Source organism: Lithobates pipiens, unplaced genomic scaffold (assembly GCF_037356315.1).
Source record: "Lithobates pipiens isolate NorthernLeopardFrog02 unplaced genomic scaffold, aLitPip1_a1.2 Scaffold_16, whole genome shotgun sequence".
Taxonomy (NCBI): domain Eukaryota; kingdom Metazoa; phylum Chordata; class Amphibia; order Anura; family Ranidae; genus Lithobates; species Lithobates pipiens.
In genome coordinates, this window is record NW_027507748.1 from 63,221,534 (window position 1) to 63,243,727 (window position 22,194).

Genomic DNA, 22,194 nt, shown 5'->3' on the forward strand with positions numbered 1-22,194 from the left:
CAATAGCATGATAATGTCACCCTCCTCCTATGGGCAGTTCCTTGTCAAGGAGGGCTCCTGCTTGGCTCTTGGTGATGCCCCTTCCTCTTTCAAACTGCTATAGTAGGTGGACAGGGTAGGGGCTGACCGGACATACTGGGGCAGGGAGTTCTAGAGGAAGGCAGGGGCTTTGGAGAAGTGTTGGAGGCGAGCATGGGAGGAGGTAACAAGGGAGCTAGAGAGCAGGAGGTTTTGGGGGAAGTAGAGGGGATGATTTCAGCGATATCTAAAGATGAGGTCGGTGATGTAGTACAGACAAAGATAAGAGTTTCTGATCAAGTTTACACTCAAAATACACTTAATAATTTTTTTATAAATATAATAGGAAAGAAGTCGTAAGGCTGGCATTTCTTCCTAGAAAACGTGACAACCCTATCTACCATGTATACATTTTGGTAGTAGAAAATGCTGCACATGCACCAGTCAAGGTCAATCTCACCATCCCTAGTACCTAGGACTTGTTCCCCACATTCCCTTGCAGTCAGATAAAGCATAATGTGGTATGACCAGTCCATGAAAAATCTTTCCTTTGTATAGGATGGAAAGCAGCAATCTGATAGCCCCTAATAATGAAGAGGTTTCAGCTACGGGGGAAACTCAATCCCAAAGAAAAACAAACCAACCAGAGTTTAAATCTTATTTCCCTCTGCAAGCAATTTAAAAAAAGTCTGCTTTTCACACACATTGAAAAAGTATTTTTCACATTAAAATAACAAGGAGGGTTTACATTTGAAAGCTATGTTAATGTCATTCAAAGATGATACTGATACTGTCACCCACGCGCTAATTCACAACAAGGATTACCACCACATTTTTTTTTATAATGGATGACACTGATTTGTGATATGCAAAGAAAAATATATAACATGGAATTTGCAATAATCTGTCCAAAACGCACGAGTGAAAGGGTCATTAGCCATAATGGCCAATCAGAATTTATTTTACTGAATACAGAGCCCTACAAAATAGATTCTCATTGGTTGATATGTATACTAATCTATCCTCCTTACGCTGCTGATTTAGCCTAATTTTTTTTTTGTGTTTGTCTACTTTTCGTAAAACAGAAAATTAATACAAGGGCTGTAAGTAAAAAAAATGCAAACGTGGGCATACCTTCCAGTTACACAAAGCCACAGGTTTTCATTGTGCACCATTACAACTTCCCAGCCACTGGCGTTCCAACAACCAATTACGTCATTGGTTGTTAGGTGGATGTTGGGCACCTGCACAGCATACGTCTGTGCCCCTCCCCATCAGCAATGGGGTCACATTAGCTGAATGAGGGAGAAAAGCTGAGGGAGCAGAGAAATATCAGAATACTAGTCAGTGCCAGTTTGCAAAGGTGTATTGGTTTTGGAAGAATAAATGACTTTGAACATTGGGTATCCTACGTGTGGGGATATTGCCGTGTTCTGGAAAACTTTTAGTTTGGTTTTTTACATTTTATAATGGGGTGCCTCAAGATTGTCCATAATTTTAAAAAGGTGCCTTCCTCCTTGACTGAAAAAAGGTTGAGAAACACTGAGATAGATAGATAGATAGATGGATAGATAGATAGATAGATAGATAGATAGATAGATACCATAAGGCCGCGTACACACGGGCGGACTGTTCGCCCAACTTAGTCCGCTGAACAGTGTTTCAGCGGACAGTCCGCTCGTGTGTGGGCTTCAGCGGACTGTTTCAGCGGACAGTCTGACGAACAAAGTCTTACGGAATTTCCGTAAGACAGTCCGTTCAAACTTGGTTTTGTCCGTCCAAACTTGGTTTCAGCGGACAGTCCGCTCGTGTGTAGGCAAGTTGGACGGACTAAGTATCGCGCATGCTCAGAAAGGGTTTACACGGCCGAAGGTTGCATTGCAGTGTATAGGGCGTCGTTTTTCTAGTCCCGTCGTACGTGCTGTACACATCATCATGCACGTTTTCAGCGGACTGTTCGTTCATCGTGTGTGGTCAAGTCCGTTCATGCTAATTTTGAACGGACTGTTTGTCGGATTGTTTGACGAACTTAGTTGGGCGAACAGTCCGCCCGTGTGTACGCGGCCTAAGGCTCGTTTCACCCCTTTCAGCTCTTCATCCAGTTTCCACATGTATAAAAATTAAAATGTAAATTAATTAACCTATCTAGTAATTTTGGTGCACACGTTTGGAAGACCAGGAAAGTTCCTACACTTCGTTCACTTGCCTCAGGGTGACTTTTCACTCACCTAACGTGATGAGTGAAGCGTATAAGGAAATAAATAAAAACTAGCTAGATATCATGGCAGCCAAACCACAGCTAAACATTATTTTACATCATTTTTCTCTGCATATTGTCACATTTCATAGCTACTGTATAAGGTTTATCCAGCTAAAGGACCCTCAGGGATTACATTGCTCTTAACAAAGAAGCCCCAGTGACTCTTGACTCAGACTGACATCAGCAGTGAATATAAGCCAACATGTCTGATCTGTGACCTCGGCGGTCCGCCGCAGTGATCAGAGGATTTGGTCACTTTCGTGCCTTCTTTAATCTGGTGCTTGTCTGGTACACAGGCTCCCTAATGTCATTATAGTGTCTGCTGAAATGTAAACCACTTTACAGTCCTTTTGTCTCATGCTGTGATGGAATTGAGTGTTCCCACAATTCCACCAAATTTTATAGAAAAATCTGATCAAAGTTAGTAGTAGCTTTAAAAAAAAAAAAGATTTTGCTAAACCGAGCTTTATTCACATATTACCAGTCGAATGCCCCATACACACGGTCGGACATTCCGACCACAAAATCTGTCGGATTTTTTCCAACAGATTTTGGCCAAAACTTGTGTTGCATACACACGGTCGCACAAAGTTATCGGAAAATCCAATAGTTCTGAACGAGGTGACGTCAAACACTTACAACAGAACTATAAACGGGCCAGTAGCCAATAGCTTTCGTCTTTTAGTTTATTCTGAGCATGCGTGGCACTTTGTCCGTCGGAATTGTCTACACGATCGGAATTTATGCAATCGGATTTTGTTTAGATCCTGCTCTCAAACTTTGCATCGGAAAATCCAACGGAAAAATTCAGATGGAGCCCACACACGGTCGGATATTCCGACAACAGGATCCGATCGCACATTTTCCATCAGAAAATCTGACTGTGTGTATAGGGCATTAGTTTGCCTTGTTCTATGTTTGTCCCAAGCATGTTTGAACCTCCGCTTGTTGCCTATTCCAAGCTCCAATTACTCTTCTGGCAAAAAAAAAAAAAAACTTTCTAAGGTTAGTTTTGAACTTTCCTCCTGCTAGTTTGAGATCATGTCCCTGTGTTCTTGATCTTGACTTCATATTGAAATACTGCCCTCCTGAAACCTTATTCACACCCCTATTGTATTTAAAAGCCTGAGAAATGTCTCCCTATTCCCTACCTTCCTTAAAACTTTACTTGAAGTTCCTGTGGTTTCTCCTGATATACTTTATCCTCCAGATCTTTCAGTACCCAAAAGCCTTTTCTATACCGAAAGTTTTGTTGCCCAAAGCGACTAGCCACTTTCATTTCTAACCACACAAATGTTAGCAGCTGAAACGTGATCGGTTGCTTTCCGTAACACAGATACTTTCAACACTTAAAAGTAGGTGTTCACAAAGACTGCCATTTTGATGCCTTTAATGGGTTTGGGAATTTACATTTATTAAATGCCTTCTTCTTAAAGAAGGCTGTACTTTCTGGGGTGGCGTGGTACAAAGTTCTTTCTTAATTGCTGCCTTGAATGAGCCACAAGGAATCAGTGCCAGGGGGGCAGAATCTGTGTAGCACCCTTAGCACAAGAATGGCGGAAATCATCTTATATACAAACAGCTATGATAGGCACATGTCTACTGAACTCGTGTATTCCAAAACATTTCCAAACATTTCCTTTGATTCCTACATACTGCACCGGAGTCCACTTCCCTTTCCTCCTCCTGCTTGACAATGAATGAAAGGGGAATCAAAGAATCCAATTTTAATGAGTTTTCTATTATAATTAGCCTTTGCATTAATCTGAAATAATCACTGCCTTATTTATAGAAATTAATTATCGAAAAGAAAAAAAAAATTAAAATCAGAATAACCTACAAACATTCATTAAGCACAGACAGCGGAGAAAGCAAAGTGAGTGGGCAGCCTGTCTTTATTATAATCTAAATGAAGCTTCTTTAATGAGATTTAGTGGCAAAATGTCATACTTGCACATTTACGTATTCTGTATAAAGGGCCATTATGCTGAAACGATGTTTCATATCATGTCTAACATGGCAAATGCTTCGGTGATGTCAGTTTTTTTTTGGACTTGGAAATAGCAAACAGAGTGAACGGACTTCAAGAATGAGAACACTTCATTTCTGATTGGCTACTCTTTCACATTACTGCTATCTGCACTTATTTAAAAACCACTTCAATACCGGGCCTATTCTAGCACTTCTCTCCTTCATGTAAAAATCATCATTTTTTTGCTAGAAAATTACTCAGAACCCCCAAACATTATATATGTTTCTTTTAGCAGACACCCTAGGGGTCACTGCAACTTTTTATCTCACGTGGTATTTGCGCAATAATTTTTCAAAATAAAACATTTCATGAATTAAAAAATAACAAAACAGTAAAGCTAGCCCAATTTTTTGTATAATGTGAAAGATGATGTTACGTTGAGTAAATAGATACCTAACATTTAAAATTGCGCACAATCATGAAATGGCGCCAAACTTCATTACTTAAAAATCTCCATAGCCGACGCTTTAAATTTTTTTACAGGTTACCAGTTTAGAATTACAAAAGAGGTCTAGTGCTAGAATTGTTGCACATGCTCTAACGCACGTGGCGATACCTCACATGTGTGGTTTGAGTGGCGTTTACATATGTGGGCGGATCTTACGTGTGCTTTCAGTCCCCAGTCTGGAGACCACTGCTCTAAAGGGATTTAAATAGGAAAACCTCTAGACTACTCTCCCACTGCTAATCATCAAGCATGTCCCAAGTGGACTAGACTACAAGAGTCAAGGCTTGGCACAGGGATGATTACAAGAATGTGAACTTATTTGAGGCCAGATTTGACCAAATTATGGAAATAGCTGTTATGTCTCAGATTTTTTATTTTACGCAAGTAATTTTGTACCACTTTCAATCATTCAATTACATTTAAAAAAAAATGAAGTAAGGAAATCTACCAAAGTTTCTGCCATAGAAATATAAAAACTGTTCCTGGTAGGTTGCCTGAATCTGTTTACCAATATTTACAACCGAAATCTGATTGAAACCTTCAGAAAACTGCTTAGTGTGTATCAAGGCTATACTAAACTCCATCTTTCGATCACGAAAGCAGCTGACCAAAGCATGGTGACCAACCTTCACTACTACACTCCAGAAAATTTCTATGCTGTTCCAAAATTTGTTAGTAGGTTGCAGGCATCTGTTTATATATTTTTCTTTTTTTTATTAAGTGCTGAAATGTGCCACAAAATTGCCATTTGTGTGGTTAGAATTAGGCTTGTCTAACAGTTGCCCAGTGACCCCCCAAGTGCCATTTGCGTTAAATTCAAACAGAAGCAAGCTGAACGTAAGGGACGGTCTCCTAACCAAAAGTCTCTGATATTTGTCTGAGTTGCCGATAAGAACCAATCAAATTACATACATAGCTAATCTGGTTGAAAAAGGACACATGTCCATCTAGTTCAACCAATAGAAGGATAAAAATTCTCCTAGTGTGATATGAAAGAATATGTGGGAGAATCTGATTGCTACTCAAAAAATGGATCTTGACTCAGACAGAAAGCCCTTGTACACACGGTCGGACATTCCGACAACCAAATCCGTCGGATTTTGTCTGTCAGATTTTGTCCGACGTATTTTGTCCGAAACTGTTGCATACACACGGTTGGACAAAGTTTATCGGAAAATCGGATCGTTCAGAACGTGGTGACGTTATTTCGTTACGACGGGACTACGTTCAGGCTAGTAGCCAATAGCTTTGGTGTAGGAATTTGATCTGAGCATGCATGGCACTTTGTCCAATCAGAATTCTCTACACATGATTGGACAAGGTCCGATCGAATCATGTTGTCGGAAAATTTTATAGCCAAGCTGGAAAACTTGGTCCGTCGGATATTCCGACGGAAACAGTCCAATGGAGCCCACACACGGTCGGATTATCCGACAACACGGTCCGATCGGACATTTTCCGTCTGAATGTCCGACCGTGTGTACAAGGGCGAAGACTACAACTTTCAGAGAAAGCAATGTACCTGACATTCATCACCTCATACTTGGATGCCAATTTTGGTCTGACTCTTTCACCATACTATACAACCTGCAATGTCTAACATGAGGGTCAGTCAAACCATCCGGGGATCTGCTTTGAAGTCTGCAGTTCAAATGTGTTTATTCCTATTCCCCTTGGGTTAAAGGAAAAAAATAAAATTGGCGAGTGGAGTCCAGAGCTGTATACAAGACAGAGCCAGAGCATATACGCCTTTGCCAACTGTCAGGGGATGACGGACATAATCATAAACAACATGATGAGGAAGCGATTCATCAAGAGGATTATGTATAAATCTCCTACGCCAGTTACCTGCCTCAAGTTACATAATGGGATTATAGTTCTGCGTCCTCAAGTTATAGAACGTGTCAGCTCACAGGGCCCCTGGCCAAGTGCTAGCATTGCAAACTGAAGATGTATTATTACATAACACAGGTCATATCTGCCGAGGTAATGGAAGCCTAGCATACGGCCTGCGTCACAAGGCCTCACCTAAGAAAGTACTGCAAACTGTTTTTAATTTTTGTAACCTTAGCTAGATCAGCAGAACTCTGTGTTGCTTCTTGTAATCAAAAGAAAAAATTACGAGCAGCTCAAATAATTTATTAAAACGAAATATTCATTTTTATGTACTCTAATGAAGCCCCCAAGACGACTGCCTTCTTGGTGTCTGTCATATAGACTGATACCGTTTTCAGGTGCACATAGTTTTGGAATACTCCAGAGCCAAAATAATCTTGCGATTAAGATCAGGATCACACAGAGACGGACATATATACTGAGTAAATCTAGCCCTTTAGTTTGTTTGTAGAGGTTTTTCACTTTAAATATAACAGCAAAAAACGACAAGCTATTTAACATAACCAGAGCTGTCGAGGGAATGAGTTTTGGCTGCTCATCAAGGATAGTCTAGCACAGATGTGAATATCTAAATATACACATACAAAATATCATACACTATTGCTATTGTAGACCTCTGAATGACAGGATTAAGGGAAAGACATAGACAAAACACTGAAGTTCAGCAGATTCACAGCCAAAACACCAACTCGTCGTAATAAAAAAAGGACCTAAAAGGGAGTCGGTCAGGACGAAATAATGGGAGCTGCCATTGCTAAGTGATTTTTGAAGAAGCAGACTACGGGCGCAGAGCATGTCATTTTTTTCTTGCTGGGCTCTATATTAAGATACCAACTCAGAACTAATGAAGCCTATCAAATGTCTCCAAATGGATTTGCTGTCCCCATGCCTCTAACTAACAAAGCCCTAAGAAAATGTTTTAAATATCTTTTCTTTGGGTGGTTACTTATGATCTGTAGTATTTGCTGCTGAGTAGGGTAGAATCAGGAAATACAATTCAGTCTGTTATGTAAGCTGTGTTATGTAAGCTGTGTTGTCAATTGGCACAATAGGTGTACATCAAAAATTTCCCTTTACTTCCTGCCAAAGTAATAGGTAACCCCAAGAAAGCAAATGAGAGTAAATTTCCTCAACAGGGACACAGACAGCATAAATATTCAGTAAATATTCTGTGTAAAGGAGGAGTGCTGAGAAATTGGGGTTTGGGGTTCAGTAGGTTTGATGAAGATGTGCCCTCGTTCCTATGTTTATTTCATGGGTTTAGCTGGCAGCTCCCCATCCATACAGGGGTCTGATAAGTGTTCCTTGTAGAAACCATCAAGGTTAAGAAATGATGTCTGCACCACTGGTTCAGCAGCTCAATCTCCTGGCTTATATGAGAAATAGAAATTTCCTGTCATTAGACTGGCTTACAACGTTGGAACTACCACTTCTCAGCTCTGATGAAACTGGACTTTTGTAGCCTGAGAAACACGTTGGCTTTCCTTTGTTGGCTGCTATGTCTAATAGTGACCACTTATGACACTTACTAGTCCTGGCACTCTTGTCATCTCTTATCTCAAAAGCAATAAAAACCTAAAAATGCTTTTAACTCTTTATTAATAGTCCATTTTAATACAAAGAAACATTAAACTGGGACTGGACGTTTTTAAAGTCTAGGGTGCTTAATGAAAAGGTTACTCCAACCAAAAATTATTATTTCCATTTTACGTATCTGCTGGAGAGTTAGACTACCTTTTCTTCTAAGTTCTGTTAAAGCTCAATTACGGGTATTTTCTTTTTCTTTTGAATAAAGTTACATAGAACATTTTTAGGGTTTTTATTGTTCTGTATGTCACCACTACGGACATTACTGTTCATTTACTGTCCTGGTGAAAGGGAATCACAGGGAAAGGATGGGATATCTCCCAAATAGGGACAGAGGCTTTTATTTAGTAGAATGGGAAAGAAATAGAAACTTGGCCCAGTTTTTTATTGATGTCCATGTCTTTGTATCCCAGTTACACCCTTATTCTCCAAGCCTTGTCTTGGTGTCACAGGGACTGAAAGTAATGCCGCGTATATACGATCGGAAATTCAGCCCGCAAAAGACCGATGAGAATTCCATCTGACTTTTGCTGGCCGAATTACAGCCAGCAAAAGATGAGAGCAGGTTCTCAATTTTTCGGTTGGAAAAAGTTCTGATTGGAAATTCCAATCGTCTGTAGCAATTACGACTTACAAAATTTGTACACATGCTCGGAAACAATTTGACGCATGCTCGGAAGCATTGAACTTCATTTTCTCGGCTCATCGCAGTTTTGTACATCACCCCGTTCTTGACGGCCGAAAGTTCAGCGAACTTATGTGTGACTGTGTGTATGCAAGCCAAGCTTGAGCGGAATTCCGTCGGAAAAACCATCCAAGATTTTTCATACAGAAAGTCCTCTCGTGTGTATGCGGCATAAGAGAATTATATTCCCAGTAGCCAATTTTGACCCTTCTCCACTGTATCCACAGTTGGGATTTCAATCTGGACAGGATGAACACGAAGAGCTACAAAGAGCAGATCTCACAACTAGTCCCCAAAAGATAATGATGGGCCAGCTCAGCAGACTCCACTTAAAACAAAACTTTAAGTGAACTGATCTAAAGTCTTCTTTGATGTCTGCCAAGTCATGTGAAAGTCAGGCTATTTCTTCAATAAAATTATGGTCAAGTAAGAGAATGAAGTTTCATTACACTGAAATTTTGCAGGACCAGGCAAGGACTGAAATCCACAATCGTTCAGGCCTGGTGCATTTAGAATTTGCTTCTTTGCCACAGCAACATTTCTGTTGCTTCAACTTATCAATTGACCTTTTGAGAAGTCCACAGTGCCATGGTAACTTAACTAACTTGAGATCACCTTGAGATTCACTTACCAAGAAACAAGACAGCCATCAAGAATTTATATTTAGAAAGAGCAAAATGGCATATTCTCGCTGTAATATGCGCACAAAGGACGCCACTTCTGTTCTGAGAATTCCGAAGGAGCTGTAAAAGATGACAAGGCTCATCGAACATGCTTTTTTTCCCCTGATATAATAAGACATTCTACATTATGACGCAGGCTCTGAAACATTGTACCTGTTACAAACAGTTAATCAAATGCTGGACCTTGTCATGAGAACTCAAGTGACACGAGTCTCAGCCCATTCTTAATCATCTCATTACATTCAAGTATCCGATGTCTATTTTTAGAAGCCATTTAAATGGGGCCTTTGAAACACTGCAGAAGAAAGATAGGATTTGCTTCCCTTGAGGGATATGCATGTTAATATGGTTAAAACAAAAAAAAATGCACATGAAGTGGTACATGTCAAAGATGATAAAATAGGAAGTGGCAGATAATTTAACAAAAGCGATGACCAATTTCCATGAGGTAGGTAGTCAATGCATTTAAAAAAAACAGTTAGAACTGTCAGAAAGGATATTTTTTGATAATGTTGAGACATCAATCCATTATTGGAAGATACTATTGCACTTTAATGCCACTTCCAGAGGGGGGAAAATAACAGCTTTCAGGGCAAAGTGGAAATCTTCTATGTAAGATGTCAACTTTCTTGATCATTTCCACAGCTTTCAATAAAAAATTATACAAGCAGAAAACAAACAGCGCCAACCTAAGTGCAGTATTGAAGTCCACAATTATTTATTTGGAATGTAGTACACTCACTCTGTATAGGAGAAATTCAGGCACATCGTATATGTAAAGGAATGTTCCAAAGTTCATCACGGGACTCCCAGGGGAAGGTGATCCTCTTGCGCTGGAGCGCCTCGTCCGGTGGCGCCGGTGGTTTCCAGCATCTCTGGCTCGGTTTTCGCACAGCGTCACAGAGGTCAGCTGATGTGATGTCTGGGGTCGCACTGTGGTGATGCAAATGCGTGCACGTGTTCAGAGCATGCGTGCTCCTTCATCAGTGCACGCATTTGCATCACCACAGTGCGACCCCAGACATCACATCAGCTGACCTCCGTGACGCTGTGTGAAAACCGAGCCAGAGATGCTGGAAACCACCGGCGCCACCGGACGAGACGCACCAGCGCAAGAGGATCACCTTCCCCTGGGAGTCCTGTGATGAACTTTGGAACATTCCTTTACATATTACGATGTGCCTGAATTTCTCATATACAGAGTGAGTGTACTACATTCCAAATAAATAATTGTGGACTTCAATACTGCACTTAGGTTGGCGCTGTTTGTTTTCTGCTTGTATATTTTCTAAAGGTGTCTTCTACCCTTCAACATGCTGCCTCCGTGCTGGTGCAACAACACTTCCTTTTTCAAGTGACTACAGGCTTATTGCCCTATAAAAAGCTTGTGAATTTTTGGACTCCTCTAAAAACAGTACCTGAAATTTAAACATTGTCCTATACTTCAGCCATAATCCACTATCCTTTTCCCCCCCATCCCATTTCCCCTGTCCCCCCCCCCCCCCCGCTATATGTGACCCATTAGCGCAACAAAAAAACTGTTTTTTCAATAAAAAAAATGCTTTCCAGATGGTTGTCAATGCATCCACTTTTCACATTATTTAACCCTTAGCTGTAGATTTAGGCCATAAATAGTTGGGAATCAGAGGAGGGCCACTCTTGGTCACACGTATGCATCTTGGGTGTTAGTTTTGAGTTTTAGTCATTTTTACTGTATGTGCCCCACTAGGAAGATTAACCCTCTCTACGTTTCTGGATGATAGGAAATCCAAAATGTGAAAGGTGCCACTGGAGCAGGTAAGTAGAGAACTTCCAATGGAGGCACCTAGTCTAGGAACAGCTGTCTTAAGAGGGGGATTCCTCTCACTTCCTGTTGGGTTTATGGATTTGAAAATAAAGGGAAACCCCCTAATGGCACATAGAAAACAATGTCCTATTCTGTCCAAAAGTAAGAAAAAAGAGTTTTGTTACAGATACACTTTATGGGTCTTGAATAAGAAATTAAAAAATACTCAACCTACATCAACCAATCAAGTAACAGCTCCCCACAGATTGATCAATCTAGATGGTTTTTGGATGCTTATCATGAGTTATGGCACACTGTAAACCGCACGGCATACTGTATATTCTTTGCTGTAACTGGAAAAAAATTGTCCTTTTCCTATATAATACCTAAAGACGTTTTTTTGAATATATACCTTTAAAATCTAAAACAGCCCAGTTGTTATGTCTGGGGCCTCATCCTGTATGGCTGTGAACTTATGCCCTTATATTAAAGTATTATCCCGAGTTTTCTTATAGACAGTAATGGATGGATCAGAATAAATAACAAGTTTAAGTCTTCCCAGGTGCGGGATTACTAGCGAGGTGTGCGCAGCAGCCAGCAAATCTGGAATACTTCAGCAAGGACCGAAAGTTTTAAATGTCAGAGATTTTCATGTGAGATCCACTGGACTTTGAGCACAGGATATTATTTTACATAATGGATCTTCATACGGTACTATCATGACAGATACACAGCTGGTTGCTAATGCTGAATCTTTTGAAAGTTCGGATTCCCTGGTTCTCTCTGTTTACTACTTTTTGAGTCACTGGTCAAGAACAGACAAGCAGTCAATGAATTCAGAACTTCTGAGTCCGAGGGGTGGATTTACTAAAGGCAAAAAGACTGTGCAGTTTGCAAAGTGCGGTTGCTCCAGAGCTTAGTAAATAAGGTAAAGCTTCATTTGTAAAGAATACCCAATCACATGAAAGGAAATGTAAAAAAAAAAAATTTTTTGCTTGCACATGATTGGATGATGGAAGTCAACAGAACTTCTACTCATTTACTAAGCTCTGGAGCAACTGCACTTGCAGATTGCAACTTTGTAATGTGCAGTGTCTATTTGCCTTTAGTAAATAAACTCCTATGTCTAAGACACAATAAACAGACTCTATAAAAAAAAAGTGATTTTCTGTCAATCGAGTGCACTCTGTTTCTTTTGTTTTAGTTCAGTTTTTATTGCTGTCTGTGTCGCTGTCAGGGTGGTTTCAACTCACTTCCTGTCCTGGTGACCATACAGGTCAGTTGGAAGATTGCCCCAATGGGGATAGAGACAGCAATAAATACCCAGTCAAGATTCTCAGCCTTTCCAGTTGTAGTTTTTCCTAAAAAATGGGATTATCCCTATGAAGACGCAAAAAAATATTATTGTATGAATAGCAAATGAGATATAAATACAAAAGAAGTCAGTCACATCATCAAAACATTGTTGTGTCTGTCGGAAATGTCAATGAATGAGTAACACTATGGATCACTTGCTTAATGTATTTTTTTATCTCTCTCTCTCTAAAACTACTTAATTACACACCCACTGGCACATTGTTTAACAGCTTTTGTTCTGCCAGGTGTGCTATGTATAAAGTGCCACAAGGTGTATATAGGACTATAAGGGCTACAAACAGCCACAGGCAGTTCCTCTGGGACAGGGACCACACGAGTGTAAATTACTACCTAAAAAGCCCTGCCTGAGCCATCTCTCAATGACATGACCCCAAGGAGAGAACAAGGCGATGTACTGTTGTCTGTTTTCCAGATATTTACCTTTTTTTGCCAAAAATTAAGGATCTTAATTGCCTGAAAACACAATTTGCTGCTATTCCCATAAAAGTTCAGGTTAAGCAGTCAAATAGTAACCCCTCTTATGAATGATACCATAATTAGGACATTATCCATGCCGTAAAACCATAAACGTTATATTGTCCGACTCTGCTGTCAGTTACTTTCAACAGGAATCTCTGTTATTTTGCAGCTATTTACTTTTTTAGGGTTACTGCGCCCCTCTCTTGCACCAGGAAGAATAAAATCTGGTGTTAACAGAGGTTCTGCCTTACTGCAGATTGGATCACTCCGGTTTTGAGGGCTTCAGGTCCCACTACACGAAATCTGACAGGACATGCAGGGAATGTCAGTTGGGCATCTGATTTCAGCCCACAGGTACACAGAATCTCCAGGAAAGCTTGCTTTAAAATCAGAAGACAAGTCCTGATTGGCAATTACTATACAACTGTTCTTTTCAACACTACTGAAATGTGTCATTCTAGCTGTGCCTCCTCGGTGGCAGTATATCAGAGCTCCCACCCACAGTAGAGGATCATGTCATGCATGAAAACACAAAAACACATGTCTGCCAGCATATTCATTTCTAAAGAAACATTGCTGCTAAACAGATCTAACTAAACTCTCCACCAAACAGGTCAAACTAAACTCTCCATCATACAGGTCTACCTACACTCTCCAACCATACAGGGTCTCGCTAAACTTTCCACTATACAGGTCTACCTACACTCTCCGCCAAACACAGTCTTCCCAAGCTCTATACCATACAGGTCTACCTACACTCTCCACCAAACAGGATCTTGCTAAACTCTTCACCATACGTGTCTAACTAATCCCTCCATAAAACAGGTCTAACTAAATTCTAGATCAAACGGGTCTAACTAAACTTTCCAATAGACGGGTGTAACTAAACTCTCCACCAAACGGGGCTAACTGAACTCTTCCCCATACAGGTCTACCTGAACTCTCCAGTATTCAGGTCTCACTAAACTCTCCAGTATACAGGTCTCACTAAACTCTCCAGCATACAGGTCTACCTAAACTCACCAGCATACAGGTCTACCTAAACTCACCAGCATACAGGTCTACCTAAACTCACCAGCATACAGGTCTACCTAAACTCACCAGCATACAGGTCTACCTAAACTCTCCAGCATACAGGTCTACCTAAACTCACCAGCATACAGGTCTACCTAAACTCACCAGCATACAGGTCTACCTAAACTCACCAGCATACAGGTCTACCTAAACTCACCAGCATACAGGTCTACCTAAACTCTCCACCAAACGGGTCTAACTAATCACTCTATTAAACAGGTCAAACTAAATTCTAGACTAAATGGGTCTATCTAAACTCCCCAACAAATGTGTCTAACTAAACACTCCACCAGACAGGTCCAAATAAACTCTCCACCAGACGGGTCTAACTAAACTTTCCACCAAAACGGGTCTAACTAAACTCTCCACCATACAGGGTCTAACTAAACTCTCAGGCAAACAGATCTAACTAAACTCTCCATCAAACAGATTTAACTAAATTCTAGATCAAATGGGTCTAACTAAATTCTCCACAAGACAAGTATAACTAAACTCTCCACCAAATGGATCTTACTAAACTCTCCACCAAACAAGTCTAACCAAACTCTCTGCCAAACAGGTCTAACCAAACTCTCTTCCAAAGGGGTCTAACTAAGCTCTCTTGCAAACAGGTCTAACCAAACTCTCTGCCAAATTAGTCTAACTAAACCCTCCACCAAATGGGTCCTTCTAAACTCTCCACGTCCTCCCGTCACAGAGAAGCCCCAGCAGGCTAAAGCGCCAATAATATGATCTTTAGTATATTGAGAAATAATCATAATGATGTGTTTTTTATGCTTCTAAAATTAGAAATAACTCAAAATCCCACAGTAGATCAACAGGTGATAAAACCTGAACTAAAACGGAAGAAGAGGATTGTATGCTATAAAAGTTGGACCGAAATATCTAGAGAAAAATCCTGAAAAGCAAAAATGGTCAGAGTCCAGAGAACTATTATATATTTAGACAAGGTTTTTTGGTGTCATCCCGCCTGGATGGAAAAGCCAACTGCACAGTACACATATTAGAGGGGGTCATCCTATACAATTTGGTCAATCTTGAAGTCTGACAGTCACAGCAAACAATCTCAACATCACATTGTGTACTCATTCAAATAAAATTGTATCATTATTGCAAACATTTCAAATCGGAGATGAACCTTAGGAGAAAACAGCTCTTAGCCCCTGTACACACGGTCGGACATTTCAACAACCAAATCCGTCGGATTTTGTCTGATGGATTGTGTCCGAAACTGTTGCATACACACGGTCGGACAAAGTTGTCGGAAAATCCGATCTTTCAGAACGTGATGACGTAATTTCGTTACGATGGGACTACGTTCAGGCTCGTAGCCAATAGCTTTGATGTAGGAATTTGATCTGAGCATGCGTGGCACTTTGTCCGATCGGAATTCTCTACACATGATCGGAGTATGTCCGATCGGACCAGTTTGTCGGAAAATATTTCCAGCAAGTTGGAAAATTTGGTCCGACGGATATTCCGACGGAAACAGTCCGATGCATACCACACACAGTCGGATTATCTGACAAAACAGTCCGATAGGACACATTCCGACGGATTCTCCGACCGTGGTGTACAAGGGCTTAAGCTGGCCACACACATTACAGCTGGACTGCAAAATCTGCTCAGTATAGGTTGAATGGAACAAAAATGAAACTATCAAAAAGTAGGTCAAACTGGATGAAGGAAGAGGTTGCAAAGTGTGTGGAAAGTTCTGTTAGATCTAATACAAATTTGTCACACTTATCCAATCATCGTTTTATACATCATCACTCTAATGTTAGGAATATGTTGTATCCTATGTGAGCTCAAACATATTATGTACTATTCTCCATAATCACATTGCACAATCATATTTTAAGTGGTCAGTTTTACCCCTGGACTTTATTCTGGCCACAGACGTATCAATATGATCAATGAACAATCTCTGTTATAGTTTTATGGAATCGAGTAATTACCCATTTTGGTCACTATCATTTTAATCCTCTATTAAACATTTTTTTTGTAAGACTGAATCAAAGATTAATTTGATCAGATGAGTTGTAAAATTCTGATTTGTACATATGTGGTAATTTTGCAACTTTATCTACTAAATTCTGTGTAGTTTTTCTAGTAAATTTGTGTCATTTAAAGCGAGTTTACCATCCCGACTGAAAAGTTAGAATGACCCAAATACTGTACATGGTCAATTCGTATTAATATGGTCAATGATACATTAATGTGGCCAGCAGTAAAGTCCAGCACCTCTCCAAATGTATCAGATGTACTGGAATGTGGGCACACAGAAATAATGCAATGTAAAAGAACATATATTAACACAACACAGCAAAATTGCACAGACATATAGTATGGTGTGGTGTCTTACCCGCTCTCCAGTGACCACATGCAGCCCTTCTCGGACTTTGGCAAAGGAGCCTTCTCCCAGCTTCCTCCCGATCAGGTAGTTACCCACTCTCTTGGTGTGCTGGAAGTTGCGCAGAGTCTCCCGGGACACGTTGCTCACACAGGATGGAAGGAAGGACTCTTCAAGCTGCACCGGTGTCTTCTCCCCGAGCAAGAACCTGGGGGGAGACTCACTGAGCCCATCCCCGGCTGCAGCTGGCATCCTGGAGGAGACAGAGGAGCCACAAGTTAGATCTACTGTAGTGACCAGCAAACTAGGAGGGTGAAGAGCAATGGGGCTTCTAGGGGGTGCACATCCCTGGCACAGATAGGTAATACAGAGAGCCCTAGCACAGATAGCCAAAATCCTGGCAGAGATGGGGCATACACAGCAATAGGGCTTTTAGTGGGTGTACAGCATTGGCACAGATAGGTAATGCACAGCCCTGGCAGAGATAAGGTATACATAGTAGTATTGCTTTTAGTAGGTACACAGCCATGGCACAAACAGTAATGTACAGACCTGGCACAGATATGTAATGTGCAGCCCTGGCATAGATAGGGTATACACAGTAGTATTGCTTCTAGTAGGTGCACAGCCCTGACACAAATGGTAATGTACAGACCTGGCAGAGATTGGGTATACACATAATTCTTCTAGTGGGTGCACAGCCCTGGCACAGATAGGTAAGATCACAGCCCTGGCACAGATAGGGTATACACAGTAGTATTGCTTCTGGTAAGTGCATCGCCCTGGCACAGATAGTAACGTACAGCCCTAGCAGAGATGGGGTATACACAGAAATAATGCTTATAGTGGGTGCACAGCCCTGGCAGATAGGAAATGCACAGCCCTGGCAGAGATTGGGTATACACAACAATAATGCTTCTAGCGGGTGCACAGCCCTGGCACAAATAGGTAATGCACAGCCCTGGCAGAGTAGGCATATACACAGCAATAAGGCTTCTACTGGGTGCACAGTCCTGGCAGAGATAGGCAATGCACTGCATTGGCAGAAATAGGATATACACTATATTAATGCATCTAGTGGGTGCACAGCCCTGGCACAGATAGGTAATGCAAAGCCCTGGCACAGATTAGGTATATACAGCACTAATGCTTCTAGCTGGTGCATAGTCCTGGCACAGAAAGGTAATGCACAGCCCTGGCAGAGTAGGGGTATTTGTGGGAATAAGGATTCCACAGGGTGCACCGTTCCGTGGGAGAAAAGCAATGCGCAGACTTGGCAGAAATATGGTATACACAGTACTATTGCCATTAGTAGGTACACAGCCCTGGCACAAATAGGTAATGCACAACCCTGGCAAATATAGGGTATACACAGTATCAATGCTTCTAGCGGGTGTACAGCCCTGGCACAGATGGGTAATGCACAGCAGAGTAGGGATATTCACAGCAACAAGGATTTTACTGGGTGCACAGTCCTGGCAGGAATAGGCAATGTACAGCCCTGGCAGAGATGGGGTTTCTAGTGGATGAAAAGCCTTGGCAAAGATGAGCAAAGTACAGACCTGGCAAAGCTAGACAACGCACTCAAATAAATCCTGGTAGGCATAGGCAATGCACAGTCCTGGTAGAGATAGGCAATGCTTAGTCCCGGTAGAGATAGGCAAAGCTCAGTCCCGGTAGAGATAGGCAATGCTCAGTCCCGGTAGAGATAGGCAATGTTCAGTTCCGGTAGAGATAGGCAATGCTCAGTCCTGGGCAATCCTCAGCACTGAGGCTCCTGGTAGGTGCAGAGTCCTGGCAGAGCCATGATCGCTCTATATAGGGAAGGGTCGGGGCACTGACTTGCTCGTAGATGCCGATAGATCGGGCGGTGTGATTTGTGAATGGAGAGTCCGGAGATCACAGGCACATGATCCGGGCTGGATGAATGCACGGTCCCGGGACGGGGAGGGAGAGGCGGACACGGTGACTATAGAGCCTCATTCACTCGCAATGTGCAGTAATGTAATCCCATCCCAGGCGGCGGGGAACAGATGTGCGCTCAGCGCTCTACAACCCTCTCCATCCTCCCCGCCCCCTCCTGACCGAACACACAGCCAGGGAGAGCCGCCTCACTTCTCTATGTCAGGAGGGGGCGGGGAGGAGGCACTGGGCACCCTCATCCTGGACACCTACAGTGCCCTGCAAAAGTATTCACACCCCTGGACATTTCCCACATTGTGTCATGTTACAACAAAAAACATACATGTATTTTATGTGATAGATCAACACAAAATGACACATAATTGTGAAGTGGAAGGAAAATGAGAAATGGTTTTCAAAACTTTTTACAAATAAATCTGTGAAAAGTGTGGGGTGCATTTGTATTCAGCCCCCCCAGTCAATACTTTGTAGAACCTCCTTTCACTGCAATTACAGCTGCAAGTCTTTTTGTGGATGTCTCTACCAGCTTTGCACATCTAGAGGGTGACATTTTTGCCCATTCTCCTTAGCTCTGTCAGATTGGATGGAGAGCGTCTGTGAACAGCAATTTTCAAATCTTGCCACAGATTCTCAATTGGATTTAGGTCTGGACTTTGACTAGGCCATTCTAACACATGAATATGCTTTGATCTAAACCATTTCATTGTAGCTCTGCCTCTGGCTGTATGTTTCGGGTCGTTGTTCTGCTAGAAGGTGAACCTCCACCCCAGTCTCAAGTTTTTTGCAGACTCTAATGCCGCGTACACACGACCGGACTTTTTGACAGCAAAGGTCTGACGGAACGAGTCCATCGGACAATCCGATCGTGTGTGGGCTCCATTGGACCTTTGCTTGCCAAAAATCTGGCAGACTTTACAAATAGAACATGTTTTAAATTTTCCCACCGGAACTCTGCCGGACCGAGAAATCCGTTCGTGTGTATGCTAGTCCAATGGACAAAAACCGACGCTAGGGCAGCTATTGGCTACTGGCTATGTACTTCCTTATTCTAGTTCAGCCGTATGTCATCATGTTCGAATCTGTTGGACTTTGGTGTGATTGTGTGTGTCCAAGTCCGTTCATTCGTGAAGTCCACTAGAACTCAGCCGAAAGTCAGTCGGAAAGACTGTCGGACCTAGTACATCGAAAAGTCCAGTCGTGTGTACACGGCATAACAGGTTTTCTTCTAAGATTGTCCTGTATTTAGCTCCATCCATCTTCCTATCAACTCTGACCAGCTTCCCTGTCCCTGCTGAAAAAAAGCATCCCCACAACATGATGCTGCCACCACCATGTTTCACAATGGGGATGGTGTGTTCAGGGAGATGTGCAGTGTTAGTTTTCTGCCACACATAGCATTTTGCTTTTAGGTCAAGAAGTTAAATTTTGGTCTCATCTGACCAAAGAACCTTCTTCTACATGTTTGTTGTGTCCCCCACATGGCTTCTCACAAACTGCTAATGGGACTTTTTATGTTTTTTTTCTTGCCACTCTTCCATAAAGGCCAGATTTGTGGAGTGCACAACTAATAGTTGTCCTATGGACAGATTCTCTCACCTGAGCTGTAGATCTCTGCAGCTCCTCCAGAGTTACCATGGGCCTCTTGGCTGCTTCTCTGATTAATGCCCTCCTTGCCCGTCACCCTAAGCCTAGACACATAACACAGCTCCTTCACTGGTCACCCTGATCCTGGACAAGGCACAGCTCCTTCACCGGTCACCCTGATCCTGGACAGGGCACAGCTCCTTCACTGATCACCCTGATCCTGGATAAGGCACAGCCCCTTCACCGGTCACCCTGATCCTGGACAGGGCACAGCTCCTTCACTGGTCAGTCAACATGATCCTAGACAAGGCACAGCCCCTTCACTGGTCACCCTGAGCCTAGATAAAGCACAGCTCTTTCACTGGTCATCCTGAGGCTAGACACAGCTCCTTCACTGGTCACCCGAGTCTGGATACATAACACAGTTCCTTCACTGGTCATCCTGAGCCCAGATAAGGCACATCTCCTTCACTGGTCACCCTGGGCCTAGACAGAGCTCCTTCACTGGTCCTCCTGAGCCGAGACACATAATAAAGCTCCTTCACTGGTCACCCTTAGCCTGGACACATAACACAGCTCCTTCACTGGTCACCCTCAGCCTGCACACAAGACAAATCTCCTTTACTGGTCACTGTGAGCCTAGACACATAACACAGCTCCTTCACTGGTCACCCTCAGCCTGCACACAAGGCAAAGCTCCTTTACTGGTCACTGTGAGCCTAGACAGTAGGCACAGCTCCTTCACTGGTCACCCTGAGCCTAGACATGAGGCCTCCTCATGGATCACACTGGCATTAGATACAAGATACAACTCCCTCACTGGTCACCTTTGCCATAAGGCACAGTTTCTTCACTGGTCAACCTCAGCCTAGACAAGGCACAGCTTCTTCACTATTAACCCTGGCCCGACTCACAAGGTACAGCTCCATCACTGTTCACTCTGGGCCTAGTTACAAAGCACTTGTCCCTCACTGGTCAGCCTGGGGCATTAGACACAAGGCTCAGCTCCCTCAAGTGTCACACTGCCACTAAATTAGGGCACAGCTCCCTCACTGGTCACCATGGCCCCAGACACAACGCATAACTCCCTCGCTGGTCACCCTTGCCACAAGGCATAGCCCCTTTACTGGTCACCCTTGCCTAGCCACAAGGCACAGCTCTCCCACTGGTCACCTTTGTCCAGACACAAGATACTGCTCCCTCAGGGGTCACACTGGCACTAGATAGAAGGCACAGTTCCCTCACTGGCCACCCTGGCCCCAGACTCAGGGCATAGCTCCCTCAATGGTCACCCTGGCCCCAGACTCAGGGCACAGCCCCCTCAATGGTCACCCTAGCCCCAGATACAGGGCACAGCTCCCTCACTGGCCACTCTGGCCTAAACACAAGGGACAGTTCCTCACTGGTCACACTGGCACTAGATAGAAGGCATAGCCCCCTTACTGGCCATCCTGGCCACAGACAGAGGGCACAGCTCCCTCACTGGCCACTCTGGCCTAAACACAAGGGACAGTTCCTCACTGGTCACAGTGGCACTAGATAGAAGGCATAGCCCCCTTACTGGCCATCCTGGCCACAGACAGAGGGCACAGCTCCCTCACTGGCCACTCTGGCCTAAACACAAGGGACAGTTCCTCACTGGTCACACTGGCACTAGATAGAAGGCACAGCTCCCTCACTGGCCATCCTGGCCACAGACAGAGGGCACAGCTCCCTCACTGGCCACCCTGCCCAACTGCAAAAACTGTTTCTGTTAAATGCTGCCTCTAATAGTACATTCCAGAATTCATTCTTACTAAAATATTCTTATTACACTGGCAGTAGGACTTATACAAGAGGGCTTTATTATCCATGTATGTGTAGGCAATGCAAAGTCTAAATATAGCCCTGCTATCAGGCAGAGGTCCAGATATCTATAGTCCATATCCTATGTCCCATATCCCATGTCCTATATCCTATCCTATATTTGTGTTTAAAGCCATATCTGGATGACGCCAATTGGCACCCGAGAAAAAGTTGCACCAGCAGG

At 42.7% G+C, this 22,194-nt stretch overlaps 1 protein-coding gene across 2 annotated transcripts in view; it reads right to left on the bottom strand.

The window, feature by feature from the left end:
- The window catches only part of HUNK (hormonally up-regulated Neu-associated kinase), a 118,811-nt gene that overhangs the window by 60,779 nt on the left and 35,838 nt on the right, over nucleotides 1-22,194 (bottom strand). Inside the window, exons 1-2 of one of the 2 annotated variants that reach the window (XM_077479993.1) lie at nucleotides 18,221-18,754; nucleotides 16,671-16,911 (exon numbers count right to left, since the gene is read on the bottom strand). In XM_077479993.1, the coding sequence (XP_077336119.1) occupies nucleotides 16,671-16,911; nucleotides 18,221-18,264 (285 nt within the window). In that variant the 5' untranslated portion in view covers nucleotides 18,265-18,754. Of the gene's footprint in view, nucleotides 1-16,670; nucleotides 16,912-18,220; nucleotides 18,755-22,194 lie in introns of those variants that run through there. The other variant, XM_077479992.1, reaches the window with a different exon arrangement.